Source organism: Falco biarmicus, chromosome 6 (genome assembly GCF_023638135.1).
Source record: "Falco biarmicus isolate bFalBia1 chromosome 6, bFalBia1.pri, whole genome shotgun sequence".
In the NCBI taxonomy this organism is placed as follows: Eukaryota; Metazoa; Chordata; class Aves; order Falconiformes; family Falconidae; genus Falco; species Falco biarmicus.
Genome location: NC_079293.1, coordinates 10,290,466 through 10,307,387, shown reverse-complemented (window position 1 = coordinate 10,307,387; position 16,922 = coordinate 10,290,466). Strand labels below are relative to the sequence as shown.

The window sequence follows — 16,922 nt, the reverse complement described above, 5'->3', positions numbered from 1 at the left end:
TGCCTTCCAGATTTATGTCAGGATAACTAATGACTTGAAAAAATGTCTGTAAGTAATATGCTCTCCATTTCTGAAATTAGCCTTTTATTGAGATAATAGATATTCAAATATTTATAATTAGTAAAAAAACCCACACCAAACAAATGATCAAAACCAGAAATATCTAAAATTGACCATACAGGACTTCTGTAAGACATATTTGGTTTTGAAAGTGTAATACTTTAATTTCTTTTGCCCTACAATGTGTGCAGTTTAATTCAGAACATTGTAAGAAGGGTTAAAAAGCAACAGAATGGAAGCAGTGTGTTACTTAGAGTTGAAAATATTGGTGTTTTCTTTTGTTTTGTTTGTTCCAGAGATGGAAATATGTAATACTAGCCTCACTGCAGTGTTAAATTCTGGGGTATTTCTTAAAGAAAGGAAACTGAAATGGAAACTAAATATTCATGTAGTTGAAGGAGGAAAATGAAAAAGTCATCATGATAATTGCAGTATCTTTTTATTTAGCAGAGAGCCAGCTTCACTTTGTCTTCTGGTCTTAGATCCCCCCCCTTAAAAGTGTCTAGCCATCAGTTTATCATCAGATGGATGGGTCTTAGACACTATTGATTGACACTATTCCAGTTGATCTAAATCCCAGTGGGCGCAGGACTTGGTGGCAAGAGGTACACTCTTTGTATAAAATATTTTGCATAGTCTGAAATGAAGGCTCAAGTGCCATGGTTAAATGCTCTCATCTTTGAGCTGCTGAGTCCAATCGGGAAGTAGCAGTGGCAGCATGACAGTACTCGTGCTCCCAGAAATTTTTTTTTCCAGTTGTAATTGCTCAGGAAGTTTTGAATTTAAAAACACCTGACCCACATTTTGTGGCTGAATTTACAACCTGACTAAAAGCTTCCCTTGATTCCACTTCTGGCCTCCTTGCCAAAATAAATAGGCAGTTCTTAGCATGTGACTGTGGTGGTTTGTCCGCTGCATGAGCTTCTGTAGAGGATTTGTAATTATGCTTTAAGGGTTGGTCTTGGTAGCCGTGATTCTGCATGAGTTATTTTCAGTTTACTTTCATGTCAGATTTGTTGAGACCACGTGTGCCTGTGCTTGCTGGGCTTTGGTACAATTCCCAGCCTCAGGAATGGCTCTTTTGCATGTGAAGAGACAGCACTTTGACTGTGCCTGCACCATGAAACTTGCTACTGAAAGCCTTAAAGCTACCCCAGATTTCTTCTGAAAGATGGGTTTGGCCAAGCTTGGTCTCTTGTATATGTCTTGTAACACTTGGACAGAAAGTTAATAATGATTTTTCTGGTAATGCAGGTTGGCAATTTTTATTAACTGTTGACATTAACAGAACCTTCTGAGCAGGGATGTGCTTTCTTGCAGCATTCCTGTTTAATTAATAAATAATATTTTATACATGGCAGGAATGGGAAGTAATGTTCAGCTGATGTATTTGAGGTTTTAAAATTGGACTTTAATCTCAGTCTTCTGCTTTAGATCTAACTTTTCTGAACAAGAAGTGAGCGTGATGTTCTTGAGCCAGATTTCTTATAACTCATGGTCCGTAAAAGTACGGAGCTATGGGAGCTGCATCAGTCACATTGTGGCTCCCTGAGACACCGAGTCAGTGGGAAGAACAGCCCGTCTGGCAGGAGTATGTTTGTCTTAGACTGTGGCAAAATCTGAGCAAAGGTTAGCTGTGGTCCAGAGCCCATAATCTGCATGACCCTGTCCCAAGGTTTAGGGAAGCCCAAGACTTTCTCAGACCTTGGAGCAAGCTAGTGTCTTACCAAAGAATGGGAGAGCTGAGCTGTGGTCAGGATGGGGCTAACATGGATGATGCTATGGTCTGCAGTTTTCCCTGCTGCTGGGATCCTGTCAGTCCTAATAACAGATTTTGTCTTGATTTGTTGCCTTTCAGATGCCTGGCCTCTAAGCACTTTGCCTTCTATGAAAATACAAACTTCTGGAATAGTACAAGCATTAAAGGTTATTTTAGAATCACAGAATGGTTTGGCTTGGAAGAGACCTTTAAAATATCATCTACTCCAACTGGGCTGCCATAGGCAGAGACAACTGTCACTAGATCAGGTTGCTCAAAGCCCCATCCAACCTGACCTTGAATGTTTCTAGGGATGGGGCATCTACCACCTCTCTGGGCAACCTGTGCCAGTATCCCACCACCCTCATAAAGAATTTCTTATGTCCTGTCGAAATCTACCTTTTCAGTTTGAAACTGTTGTCCCTTGTCCTGTTACTACAGGCCTTGGTAGAAAGTCTCCATCTTTCTTATAAGCCCCCTTTATATATGGAAAGGCTGAAATAAGGTCTCCCCAGAGCCTTCTCTTCTTTAGGCTGAATGGACTCCAGCTCTCTCAGCCTTTCTTTACAGCGGAGGTGTGCCAGCCCTCTGGTCATTTTTCTGGATTTCAGGTGGATTTTATTCTTAAAGCATACATTCCAGATCTTTTTTTTGAGACTGACATAGTGTAAATGATCTCTTTGCAATTACTGTTTTTCTGTGTAATTACTATTTTCTTGCATCGTAGTAATGGGCTCAACAAATTCGTCTTTCCAAGAAAACTGATGGATCTGCTGACAAAACATGTTCTGTGTCACTTTCTGTGGGTAGCTTTTTTGTCCTTTGCTGTTAAGACTATCTTAAATAGCTTTTATATTAAGAGAAAGCTTTCGGTCTCCTCCCTCAGAATTACTTTATCAATGATATCTGTGAACTTGGCAATAGATTTTTTGATTTTTGTCCCTTTTTTTTTTTTAGATTACAAGATTGAGTAGACTTGGACAAGAATCTTCCTTTTTTAGTTACTTGTTTCTGAAGGGGGGAGTTTCTCCTGAGTTCACTGATCTATAGAGGATCATCTGTGTTTCAGCCTATTGCCTATAAATTACACCTGTACTTTTCCTAAGAACTACAAGCAGATATGAAGAGATGAAAAAGGAGATTGAAACTGATAATATAAGCGTTTTTAGGAACTAATTCTGTCTCTGAAAGAATTATGGTTTCTGTACAGAGAAGGATGGGAATAAACAGTTCCTGGATTATACTGGTTAATCTACGGATGCTGATTGTCATTACTTTCTAGTATTTTCTCCTTTAATAAAGTGGCCAAATCAAAGCTGGTACTGTTTGGAAACCTCTGATTTACTTGCTGTTTGTTTTTCTGGTAGTAAGACAGAAAATAGAACTGTATTTTTTTCCAGTATAGCCTCTCTGCAGTTGTCTGAGGTCAGGCATCTGAGGTTTCCTGCAGACCCTCCAGCAGCCTTTGATGCTGCCATCTGCAGTGCTTAGTTTATTTGATTTGACTTGGATCCTGGCCGAGTATGTATTCTTTCTTTTCTAAAATACCAGTTCCATTTTCACTCTGATATGTACTTGGAAGTGATGCTGGCTGATGCTTTCATATTGCTGGACTTTAAAAACAAATTATCAGGCAAATGCATGTCTCTGTTCTGTTATTTATACACATACGTATTTATCAAATTGATAAAAGTCAGTGCAGGTAGCTTTCTTGCTTACCTCTGTATTTACTCACGTATTTAGTTTTGCTTTATTACCCTGCAGTGAGGGTTACATAGCTGAAGTTCACAACTCAACAAGACAAATGGGTTCAGGGATAGTGGCCAGAGTTGTGTGTTGGTCGCCCCTGGGAGTTCCCAGAGTATTTCTAAATCATTCACAAGTGCAGCTGGTGAGAAGAAGTTACAGATAGGCTTAAGGTTACAATTCAGCTCTGGATTTTATCTGTTGGAATTGCAGGGTTGCCTGAAATTCAGGGGCTAAGCATGACTCATCTAAAAGTACAAAATTAATGGTATTGTCGCTAGTTAGTGTAGGCTTTCTTCTTCCACTGTTTTTCTGAAAAATTGATTAAGTTATGGAGAGTTCTTGAATTGCTGGTGAATTCCAAAAAATTCAAAAGCACTCACAAGCAGGGTTTGTTTGTTTGTGTTTTTCATTTTTTCCTTTTCTTAAATTGGTGCTCAGGAATATGCCTCTTATTTTCTTGTGAGTGGATGAACTTTCTTGGGTTTATCTGCATTCATATAAGTTAGAATAAATTACTGGGATTCAGTCTACCTTAGCCTGTTCCTGAATCAGCTTGGAAAGAGCTGATGTAAAATACAATATATGCTTGCTTTAACTGGTACGGGCTGGTTATACCAGGATGTCCTTCTAGCCAACATTTGTGATGGTCTACAGAGGATTAAAATTCTAGGGTCCTGATTACTTACCGTAATGTGCAGCTTCTGCAGTTCAGATCATTCTGATTCAAATCTGCAATTCAGGTCACTGGAAGCTAGCGACCAGATATCTGCATACCAAACCAGTATTTATGGTGAGTGATAGCATTTCCTTTAAATATTTGAGAATGAAAGGAAGGGCTTTCTTAGCTTACTATGTTTTTTTCACTTATGTAATCTGATTTTCTACTTTTTGTACTGGAGCTGAGATCCCTTCTGTTTGGCAGACTCGAGGCCGATTAGTAGCTTTTGTTTTATCTTCTGCACAGAGCTCAAAGAGAAACCGATAGGTGAATAGTCTTAAAAGAGAATAAACACATCAGTTCTTATAATAGGTCACCTGAAGATGAGCAATAGCTTGGCAGCAGGGTGCATTGGGTGGGGATACAGGGCACTTAATTTGACAGTAGGAGAGTATGAGATGCAGAAGATGAATGGGTGGGGAAGACTGGGAAATGACATAACTGGAGGAGAATTTAAACTTCGTTAGCTTAGAGAGAGTCATCCTCAGCCTTCAGGAAGTATTTGTTCTTTCTGATGTTTATACTTGGAAAAGGTGGCACGCGAGGGTGTAAACAAATACACTGTTAAAGTGCTAGCTGAAGGAGTTTGAAGTTACCTGCCCTTGTTGAGGCTGTTCACTGAATATGGTTTAAACTAGTGTGCTTGACCGGTGGTCACACGGCGCGGTCTCTCAGCTATAGGGGTAGTTAACTCCAGAGTTCAGCTTCTTAGCTTGATCTACTCCAGCTAAATCTGCAAGAGAGCATGTCTGTCGGCTCCTATGTGTTCTTTATCATGAGATGCCTTTGATTTTGCTTTGATGCCTTTATCTGCTTGCCAAGTTCTGCCTTGTGCTTCCTTTCTTCCCCTCTCACAGCCTGCTGGTTTCACTAGGGCTGAGTTGCACAGTCTGAAAGAGTTAAGTTGCTTTGAACAACCTCTTTCAAGCTCTCTCTCTTAGCCATATTGGTTTTCTTCTGTTTTCTCTGGTCCTCATTTCTGTTTTGTAATGCTTCTGAAGTAGTGTCCAGACCATATCTGAGGAGTTTGTTCTTTAATTTTAACTTCGGTTGGTTGGTTGGTTTGTGGGTGGTTTGGTTTTTTTTTTTTTTTGTCTTGCTGAATTTGACGTGTATTGGGTTTTGCTACTTTTTCTGCTTGTTGCTCTTACTGGCTTAGGTATTGCTGTTGGTTGAAAATGCTTGTGCAGATCCCCTTGGCAAATGTATTCCTTTGTTTGTCAGGAAGCCCCACTCAGGGTATTTTAATTAACAAGAACTGGGACAGAAAACATCTCTATTTTGTTAGTAGGCACAATGTTCTTGGGAGAGCAGTAGCTTAAAAAGCTGGCAGAAGAGCAGGAATCACAGAGGAAACCATCAGACCTCATTGATCTTAATATGAATCGAGTTTAACTTCCCAATGTCGTAGTCCAAAGACCACAACCTCTGTGGTTAGTTTTACAAGCTACAAGTTGTACAAAATTCATCTCAGTCTTGTATAATGGCAGTTGGAATTGGACAAATATGGGCCAGTAAAGTTCAACAGAATTTTAAAACTAGCTAGAATGTTGTTGCGAAGTTAACTAGAACTACATTGCTGCGAATAAGAGCTTTTTCAGCCTAGCTTTCATGATGCTGAGGGATTTTGTTTGTTTCTTTTGCTCTTATTTTGAACTGTTGCTGCAGTGGGGTGTTACTGCTTAAGTCACAATTTGACAGAGGGCACAGTTCACGTCTTACATCAGGTGCCACAAAGATCTTCGGTGCTCCTGGGGTCTGGTTAGGCAGATGCATTTCCAGAAACCCCAGCTGGGCACAGTCCTTTGGAAAGGTTCGCCCAGAAGCACTTGCTCCTGCAACCCGTGTTGTTGGCAGCTGGAAAAACTTTCCATTGCGGTTTTTGCAGCTAGTGGTTTTGGTTTGTCTTAGTAAACGTGAGATGTTGCTTTTTGGTAGATTTGAAATTCTTGAAGCTGGAACTACTGTTAACATTTTTATATGGTTCCCAAACATGATCTTACGATCTCATGCTTTCTTAATGGGCTAAATTTTTGTTACGTGAGAAATGCATGTAGATACAGAAGTTATAATTGATTAAACATGATGCATTTGAAAAGGCATGAAACAAACATTTCAAAACAGAAAGAGTTCTTGCATGCAGCACAATGCATGTAACACCCCATTTTCAGAATGGTGATAAACATTCAATTGCTGTGAAGGCAATTTCTTACCATTAATTGATTAAAAAAATTGATTCTTTTTAGGAGTTTATGTGAATGGGACAGCCATTTAAATATTTCCAAAGTAGTTGCGTGTTTTTTTCAAAGTACTTGTTCTTACTCAGACCATCTGCCCTGCATCAGTATTTTTCAAGGTGGCCTGGAGGAGAAGAGGCAGGAGCAGGGAGCAAAGCCAGGAGTGTAGCTGGGGTGAATTAGCTTGACTAATTAAGACACAGGAAGGTGGGATGGTTTAGAGTAAGCTATACAGGTCTTCTGCTGATCCTGTCTCTACCACAGCTCCTCTTCTGCTCCTTAAAATTTGGTCTTCCAGGAGCATGGATGTTCCAGGTGAAGGTGTTTGAGAAATGATGTGAAGCATTGCAGGCTTGCCTTACCAAGATCCAGAACATTGGTTTTTTGGTTTTGGTTTGGTTTTTTTTTTTTTTTTATTTGGCAATTTCCACATTTAATACGGAGAAAATAAAACAAGACTTTTCCCCTGCTTTAAGCATGAGGGATTGGCTTGTCTTCTCAAACGTTTTTAGTAGTAAACACAACAGCAAAGTAGGTATTTCTTATGTGAATGCTAAATATAAAGTGAATCCAAATACAAAGAGTGATTCTTACAGAAGTACTATAGAAATCAGTTTCTGGCTGCTCACTATCAAAAACATGTTGATACATGCAAATATGCAAGAAAATGAGCATGCCGTGACAATAATTTCATCAGCTGTTGGGCTCAAATTGTCTCCAGCAGTCAGAGCGTGTAGCTTAAAAAGATTTTTCTATCTAGTAATTCTCAGATGTGTGATCTATTACTCTTTGCTTTACTTGCATATATTTACAAAGTGTATTGGCAATTAACAAGTCAGCATTAACATTTTCAAGGCAAATTGTTTTTGAATATGCCTTTGTACTGTGCTGTATTCCAGCCTGTTTTCTTCTGTCCTGGTTTGGCAGAAGTCTCTGCTTGACACAGTTGCCTTGCTGATGTTAAGTAGGTATGAAAAAACCTACAGTTTGGTATGGCTAAAATAGAATGTGTTAATGCGGAGAAGTTTTATAGTAAATTGAAAAAGTAAATAAGGAATAAAAATTGAATGGGTTTGATTTCAGGGAAACAATGCACTTATGACTGTGTTGCATTTAGTTCAACACCACATCCCCCCCCACACCACCTCCCCCCCAACTTGGTACTTTATCTGCAGTTCCTTTGAAATATCGTCACCTGCAGTAGAGTGCGGACTGCTGCCTAAGCTTTCATTTGTGGAAGTTGCAATTAACAGTGAAATAGGGTTGAAAAAATAACTTGACTGACAGTAAAGTAACCACTATGTATCAATGTTTTCCTCTGGTCTGTGTGTTCACAGGACCTTTCCCAAAGCATTCTTATGTGCCTGGTGCAATTTGCAGAATTTTGAGCAGCTCTTAAGCACACAAGTACTAGTGGTGGTGTTTTTTTTTTAAATATAAAATAACCTAAGTAATTCTACTTTTACTGTGATAATTTTCTACTATGTCTATTCTGACTAGTCTGTTTTCCTTGGATTTAACCAACCTAATGAGATATTGTCAGTTGTTTAGTGAAGTTTAATTTTTCACTTGTTTGAACTAGTTAATTCAGCAATCGGTACAGTGCCCTGGTATAGTAAACTGTTCATAGGATAGTAAATAGGATCAGATCATGCAAACGCCTACCTCTGGACTCTGGAAACAAGTTTAAAATTGCATTACTGTATTTTGCCTTCCTGGAATTCTTTCATCAGACGATAGTGTTTGATTTCCTTGTGAATACTCCACAGGATCAGAATGTACTTGTATTACATTATTTTAAAATCAGTAATCTTTAGGTAAACATAAGTGGGATGATAATGTGCCAGCTTTCAACTGAGGGATTCTTAGTTGTTTCATATGGTCAGTATGTTATGTAGATAATTTTTTTGAGAAACAGTATCATTAACATTCTCTAAAAAGGGAATAATAGTGCAGAAAAAGTTAAAGAAGAACTGGCTGGTATTTTTCTTGCTGTTGTTAGGGGAGTGCAGTGTAGTTTTGCCTTGCAATTGTTTGAGCTGCTGGCTACTAGTGTTTAGCTAGCGCTGAATGCTGTTACTGGTAATTCAGGCAAGGTCTATTACTGCTTGCAAATTATGAATATATAAAATCTGACATTTGAGGGAATAGCTATTAAGTTTACCCATTTCAGACGCTTGTTTTATTACTGTCCCTGTCCTGTTCAACTGAAAGACAAACTCCAGTACAGGGTTCCTGGTCTCTTTTTTTTTTACTGACTGTAGAAAGAGAAAGGCCTGCTGGCTTCCTGGTTATAAGCGTAACTTTTGTTAATTCTCCCTTTCATGTTGCAAAAAAGTCTTAGTTTTGGAGACTGAAATGACCTAGCAACTTAGAATCTTTAATATATGTTGTGTACATATGTACAAATACAAATGTGGAAGATTGCTCATTCTGGCTTCCTTTGTTTGGAAGTGCCATTCATGTGACTTCTTGTGTTTGGTGGTGTTGTTAGTGCTTTTAGCTTAGATATGAGTCTTTTTGCTTTCTTAGTTTCCAGAAATGGTGTTCTTTCAACAGCATAGTGAAGTTGATTTCATGTAGATTTGATTTAGATGGATGCACATGGGAAAAAAAAAGTTTGTTCCTACTGATAGCTATTAATGAATGGTCTGTAACCAGACTGGGGCTGTATTTTTATGGGGAAAATATGATTTGAAAGTCTCCATCCAAATCTATATTTTTTTCCCAGTTTGTATTCTGTGATATGTGCATTTTAATCAGTAAAGCATAGTTTCATGTTTGAAAGAAGTGCTGTTTTCTTTTTCTAAAGGACTTATATCAGGTAGTTGAACTTTTAACTCTGTTTTCTTTTCTTGTTTTCTTTTCTTGTTTTCTTTTCTTGTTTTCTTTTCTTGTTTTCTTTTCTTGTTTTCTTTTCTTGTTTTCTTTTCTTGTTTTCTTTTCTTGTTTTCTTTTCTTGTTTTCTTTTCTTGTTTTCTTTTCTTGTTTTCTTTTCTTGTTTTCTTTTCTTGTTTTCTTTTCTTGTTTTCTTTTCTTGTTTTCTTTTCTTGTTTTCTTTTCTTGTTTTCTTTTCTTGTTTTCTTTTCTTGTTTTCTTTTCTTGTTTTCTTTTCTTGTTTTCTTTTCTTGTTTTCTTTTCTTGTTTTCTTTTCTTGTTTTCTTTTCTTGTTTTCTTTTCTTGTTTTCTTTTCTTGTTTTCTTTTCTTGTTTTCTTTTCTTGTTTTCTTTTCTTGTTTTCTTTTCTTGTTTTCTTTTCTTGTTTTCTTTTCTTGTTTTCTTTTCTTGTTTTCTTTTCTTGTTTTCTTTTCTTGTTTTCTTTTCTTGTTTTCTTTTCTTGTTTTCTTTTCTTGTTTTCTTTTCTTGTTTTCTTTTCTTGTTTTCTTTTCTTGTTTTCTTTTCTTGTTTTCTTTTCTTGTTTTCTTTTCTTGTTTTCTTTTCTTGTTTTCTTTTCTTGTTTTCTTTTCTTGTTTTCTTTTCTTGTTTTCTTTTCTGTTCACCTTAAAATGCTGGACTGGAAACTGGCTATTCAAGGGCTTGTTCAGGAGTAGACTTTATGAATTTGTCTCAAGGGCAATGGCATATACATCAGATGGAGGGGTAGATAATAGAGCAGGTATGACCTGACGGGTTTTGGCATCCAATTTTAATGTGCTGCCTGTCAGAGTCCCAGCTGACAGAGATGGCAAAACCAAAATGTTACAACTAGTTTTGTATCACTTCTCAGGCAGAAGACTGTATTTATTAAAAGTAATTTTCCTGTGAATAACTACTACACTTGTATTTAGATGCTTTCACCCAGTGGCTTCTTTGATGCTTGCAAAGTCCCAGGTATCTTTCTTAATTATGCATTTCCTGGTGCTGGCTGAATTCAGTCACTGCTCTGTCCTGCAAGAGGATTTTTTTAGCTTGTAACACTCCAATACCATAATTTATTAATAAATCATGAAGTTGGCTTAAGAATATGCAAGAATGCAAAAGCCCATGTAAGTAAGCAAAGCAGAAGCCTCCAGGTGCTAATTGGGGAGGTTGGATCCTAACTTTTGGCAGAAATTTTGGCAGTAATTTCAGGGTTTATTTCTTGTGCGGCATGGCTACAATCTGGAGCCCTGGCCATGCTACTCGGGATGTAAAAAAGTGCCCTGTTTTTAGTGGTTGTGTGGCATACCACTCAAGTGGTAATTTGAACTAGCATTTTAAAAGCAAATGATAGGCTTGTGAAGAAACGAAAGGCTGGTTATATCCAGAAATAAACTCAGCTGTTCAGCAACTATGCCCATGGTGGCAGTTGTACTCAGAGGTCAGATCTGGCTGAAAAAAAGAATAATAATAAAAAATAATCCATAAAACTGTTGTATACTAGATCTGATTTACAGTCTCCCAAAGCAAAGAAAAAATGGCCAACAGCCAATTGTGAGTGAACACAGACGTTGCTTCACAGGATTTATCATATGATGATGGCAACACGGAATGAAGATGATAGTGTTCTGTAGAGTTCATGGGAAGTGGCAAAAGATTTTAAGTCAATAAAAGTGAATGTATCACTTGAGGTTTTAGAACATAAACTTTCTATGAGTAGTTAAAAGAAGTTAGTATGCCTCATGGGGGAAAGATAAAACAAGTTTTCCCATATTGAATATAATGTTTTAAATAGCATTAATTGCTCGAGTAGAATACATTAGAAAACTTTGTTGAAATCATACTGAGCTTCTTGCATACTGAACTGCATTCAGGGGGAAAAAATCTCATTAACTGAGTAAATTTAAACACAAAACGACACATTAACACTGAATTAAATACTCTGACTAGTTTTTTCAAAGTGGCTTCAGAACAGTGCTTCATTTAAAAAATATTTGACTTTTGCATTCTGATTCTTTACTTTAGAATTACTTTATATCTTCTATTATTTCTCATCAAAGTTAAAAGCAAATTGTTTTCTTCCTTGACAAGTAAGATGCTAAGACCAGCAGCATTCTCAAAACAGTCATGGCAAGCCTTTTTCTTCTCTTCAAACCTTTTTGAAGTCCTTGGAGGCAGCAGAAAGCAGGTTATGTGCAGCATGTTGTGACAGATCCTCTGTGGGACAAGAGTGTCCTTTTCCGCTTGTGGTTGTACAACTTAGTGAACTGATGATGCTATTTCTTTTCCACTGCTTATGGCAAAGGGGTCTGCAGCCTTCACTGGTTGTGAGATATTTTGGAGCTCCTTCTGCATCCTTCAGATGTGGGAAAAGAAAAATGTGGGACAAGTTTCTTTACAGACTTGTGGAGTTTGCTGCCTGTGTTTTCTTTGCTGCTTGGCATGCTCATTTTGTTCATGCTGAGAGAGGCAAGTTACGCCTTGGTGTTATGAGATAACTTTTAGAAATTTTGGAATCACTAAAATATGTCTGTTTAGTATGTGAATGAGTTTTGGAGGGGAGTAAGAAACAGCCAGGAGAAGTGAGCCTTTCAGGCAGCGTGGAGACTATTCTCGTCAGGGTAAGGACTATAAAGTTGTAGGGGTTTTTTTGTTTGTTTTTGTTTTCATTTTGGTTGGAGTTTTTGGGTGGGGGTTTTTTTTTTTGGCTTTTTTTTTTTTTTTTTTTAGAAAGCCCACCTAGTTCACTGTGTTTAAAATGGCACCATTAGCCATTCAGAGTGTGCCAGTCCTGGCAACTTTCCTGGTTAACTCAATAAGCATTGCATACAATCAAATGCTCCTTTTAATTGGGAGTCTGTTTAGCTGCATAACTTGAGGAGCCCAAGGTTTGAGTGCCTTGGCCTTTGCATCTATTTCACTTGTACACTGTAGATTCTTCTGAAACAATTTTTGTGTTGTATTTTTATAGAAAGTAAGGTTGGTGTTCCTTAAGAGGCAGAGTTGTAATGTTTACAGTATCAGAAGTCAGTCTCTCAAAGGGTTATAGTATGGTAAATCAATTGTGACTGAATATATTTACAGATTATTTAAAAGCCATATGCCCAGCCATGTGGAAAGAGTGAGCACGTTCATTCATCTCAAATGGCAAGAGACTGGATTTCTGCTTGCATGCCTTGACATATGCCCATGACAGAAATTCAAGTATTTGCACACCAAATCAGGTACAGACAGGTATCCATTAGTCATATGATCCACTGCATGCAAGTATATATACGTGTGTATGTGTCCATATGTGTGTATACAGATGTGTATATATGCACTCATACTATAGTCTTAACTTTGAATCTGTCTTGTACTTCTAATTTGATTGTGAAAGAGACCCGTCTTGGTTTGTAAGGGAAATAGGGCAAAGAGCTATAGGGACCAGTCTGTGGACACCCCCCGCCCCCCCTGCCCAAACTGATCTGTTCTTGAATCTTCTCCATACTCAAGTCTGAGGGTGTCCTCTGTAACCAAAGCACTGCAGATTAAAAAAAAGGCTGGAAAAATCTTGTCCTGACAGGCTGGCTCCTGTCTGCAGGCTGGCTCCTTCCACACCAAATAATAGGAATAAACATAACAAACTAAAGCCTGTATAGTGAATCCTGATAGCTTACTAAATTTATATACAGATTGTTTTTGTTTATTTTTTTTTCTTACAGGAAATACTGGATAGGTCCCACAATGGAGGACGGGAAGCCTGTTTGGGCTCCACACCCAACTGATGGGTTTCAGATGGGGATGATTGTGGACATTGGAACTGACAACTTAACTATTGAACCTTTGAATCAAAAAGGCAAGGTGAGTGTCTTACAAAGGGACAGAGAAAAACCTTACAAAACGCGTTTTACCTGTAGGTCATTTCTTTGCCAATATCTACAATTACATGCAGTTTGAAGGAGTAGAAAATCAATTTTCTATTGAAGTTTGGCTAAGAATCTTTGTTTAACTTTAGCTTACATTGCAAATGAAACGTCCCGTTGATAAGAAGTGCATGATTTCTGTCAGTTACCTGCATGTGTCTTGAGTACCTGCTTGTGAAAGAGGAGGATTGAATCTCTGTAGCAGTTTGATTCAGTACTGTATATTTTCTTTTTCTAAATTAGAGACTGATTAAGAATACACTGTTGAGATTAGTTTCTCTCTTTTCCCTTACACGCATAGAGAGTTGTCCTACAGGGGTGTGCTAGGCTCTGGCGTAGATTAGACCACCTTACTGTGAGATTGTTGAAGGCTGAGAGATGAATCCTTTTACCTCAAGTATCTGGAGAAGTAACAGGATGTCAAACAAATGTCCTATGGAATTACTACATCAACTTAAGGGCAAAATGAATTAGGACTTCAAAGTTACATTTATCCTAGTTAGTGTGTTCCAAGTGCTTCATTTATCATGACACACCTTCAGATTCAGTATGTTGTAATTAAATGTCAGGTTTTATGGGCAGCACCTTGTGTCTACCAATTATTCTAATTTAGATGGTCAGCATCCTGGTTTTTGCTAGCTGTTTTAAAAGTGACTATGTGATATGTACTCTTCCTAACAATTTTGTCCTTTCTCTGTCTTCAGGTATGGAAAAGACAAAATGTTTTTTGTAACTTTTTTCACATCAGCAGTAGTAGAGAATGCTTTGTCACAGGTCAAAAGGTTATGCAGCAGCCCTTCCTTTGGGGGGAATGTTTATAGGCTTTTTTTTTTCTACATCTTGGAGAGGAAATTGATTCTGCTTTCATTAGAAATATAAAGCAAGTGTAACATCTGATTTTTGTGTGTGAGAGATACAGTCTGTAGGTTTAGTAGGAGTAGTATGCATTCCTCAGTTTGAGGGAGAGCATAATTATTCGGACAAGAATATTAAATATTCCAAAGCTATGGCTAAGTAGTCTTTTATTGACTGAAATGATTTTTTTCCCTGTTTATATCTCCAAAGGTTTCTGGTGAGATAAAGAGCAAAAGTCTATATATTGAAACAGAAGCAGACAATAAGGAGATGCCAGAGTTGCTATTTATTTCTAACATATGTTCCTTTCAGGGAGCATATGTAATTTTTTATTTTCTTTTTGTGAAAACAAAAAATGATCCTAAAATACAAATACTTTGCTTCATAACAATCTCTTTTGTCTAGAAAGTTTGTTATTCTGCTGTTGGCTGTTTTCTTATATTATGCAGAACAATTAAGGGCCTAATGTTCACTTATCTAAGGGAACAAACATTTAACAGTTTAAGTGCTGTGGAGATTATGGTCCTATATTTCTAATTATCAAACTTCTTTATATTAATAGAGGTAGAGTAAGCCATTTTCTTGATTACCTTCTCAGTCTTTTCAAGGTGTCATTGGTTTCCTTTTATAGTGAAAAGTTTCTCATTGCTTTTTGTCTTTTTAAGAAGACTCAGTTCTTGTGTGCTTAGTTTTTAATTTAGTACTTAATTTGAAGAAGTCAGGATTAGTACCCATTATCATCAACTTTGTTTATTGAAATGATAGTTCAAAAGTGCTCTTCAGTAAGGAGTGATCTAGCAGCTCCAGAGTTGCCCATGATAATTACAGGTAGGAGAAGAGTAACCTGATCTTGTAAACATATCTGGGCAGTGTAATTTATTATTATTATTTAATCTGGGTCATTAACATGTCATATGTATTTTCTGTAGGTGCTGGTGGCTCACCAGAGATCACAGGCTGGAAAGGAAATGTGTATACATACGTTTGATTATTGCCTTTTAGATGACTTAAACGTTAATTAAAATATGTTGTTAATAACTGCAATAAATGCTGCAAGGAAGCAGTTTCATGTTGTCTTTAAAATCTTCCCTCCCTTCCCCACCCATAGCTAGCTCTGGTGTTTCAGAGTGGCACCCTCTCAGCTCTGCCTGCCAAGCTGTGCATGACACAGCAAATGAGGTCAGAGAACGGATCCAGCTTAAAAATGGAGAAGTGGAAAGTTTTCAGGACAGCAGCAAGCAGTGGCAGGAGGAGGCAGGACCCGAGGCCACGTGGATTGCTTTGTATTTTGAAACCCAGCTACCCAGTCCAAACTGGGTGAAGGTAGTTGGCCAGCACACTGATGTACTTACAAACCAGCAGTAGCAGTTTTGGGTACCACAGCCCATACAGAGTTAACAGCAGCATATACATTTCTGTGCAGAGGCTGGGTGTCCAGAGAGAGGTGGGAATCTCACTCAGCCTACGCTGTACAGAGAAGAGTCATCCAAGCTGCAGGAGTGTGTTATCAGAACTGAGGATGCATGCGTTGGGAGCTGCTCCTGGAAAACTAGATCGTTGGCTTGCAAGGCTGATAAATGCCAGGACTAGAAAGGAAACAGAAACTGGAGAGTGGTTTGCTAATAAGCATGGTCCCATCTAGGGCTGGAGCGCTGCCCTGAGAATGGGCTCTGGATTTGGCGGGGGGCAGGGGGCTGCACAAGCAGTCTGGTGGCTTTTTTTTTCTGGGCTAAGTATAAATGAATAAATGTACTTTGCAACTAAGAATCAAAATGGCCGAAGTTCAGTGTTTCAAGCTAAGAGTTGTTTGGTTGTTTGGTTTTTTGTTTTTTTTGGGTTTTTTTCAGTTAGTAGAGCTTGTTTGCACAGATGAGACATATTCTTGTTTGTCTTATGCACTGTACGTTAGGTTGGTTTGTGAGTTGAGAGTAGGGATGTCTCCTGACTGTATCTGGAAGGTATAAAGGGAGGCATGGTTACACATATTGCATTACATGGTAGAAAGAAGATCCTGTTTGAATGGAAAGATATCTTTTTTCACTCGTCTAGTTTCTGGGATAATACTTAAGATCGCCATTGGATTTCAAGGGCTGCTTCATTACCAAGAGGGGGGAAAAAAAACCTCTACAAGAACCCTGAAACACTCTGTTTTATCTCCTGAGACCACTTTATTGTCTCATAAGATTAATAACCTCTCCATTTTCATAGGGCAAACTTGTTCTAAGGTGTGCCTTAATGCAAGTCTTCCACCAAATGTCTGAAGTTTAAAATAAATGAAAAAAAAAAAAAAAAGGACAACATGGGACAGAATAACTTTGGATAATTTTTTATTGATAAACCTGGGATACCTTGCCCATTTTCCTATTTTAATATATTACGTTTTAATAGTAATTGGCAATACTCAGAGCTCTGCATATCTAGCTAGTGGACTTACCTACATAACAAATAATCACTTTACATAAAGCAGTAGTCAGACTATGACGTACAGGTTTGAAATTCTTTGTTGATGTAGTTGCAGCTAGGCTTCATGTTCTGATCTAAAAAAGTCCAACAGAAAAACATCAGCTTTCAGGTAAGTCTTCTTTATATTGCTTTTTTGTTTTACCACTTCTGAAATGTTCTAGAAATAAATTCAGAATTCACATTGAGTGAAAAAAATAGGAGATAATACAGCATGCATTCTCATTATTTTTTTCGTTGACATTTATCTTGAATCACAAGTCTGAGTGGTGAGACATTGAAAAAGCTCTTCCTTCATCTTCTGAAATAGATCTGGTATGG

General features: G+C 37.8%; 1 protein-coding gene across 4 annotated transcripts in view; it reads left to right on the top strand.

The window, feature by feature from the left end:
- Nucleotides 1-16,922, top strand: part of MYO6 (myosin VI) — a 118,640-nt gene that overhangs the window by 20,081 nt on the left and 81,637 nt on the right. For all 4 annotated transcript variants that reach the window (XM_056343566.1, XM_056343565.1, XM_056343564.1 and 1 more), the window contains exon 2: nucleotides 13,086-13,224. In XM_056343566.1, coding sequence (XP_056199541.1) covers nucleotides 13,108-13,224 — 117 coding nt within the window. In that variant the 5' untranslated portion in view covers nucleotides 13,086-13,107. The remainder of the gene's footprint in view (nucleotides 1-13,085; nucleotides 13,225-16,922) is intronic.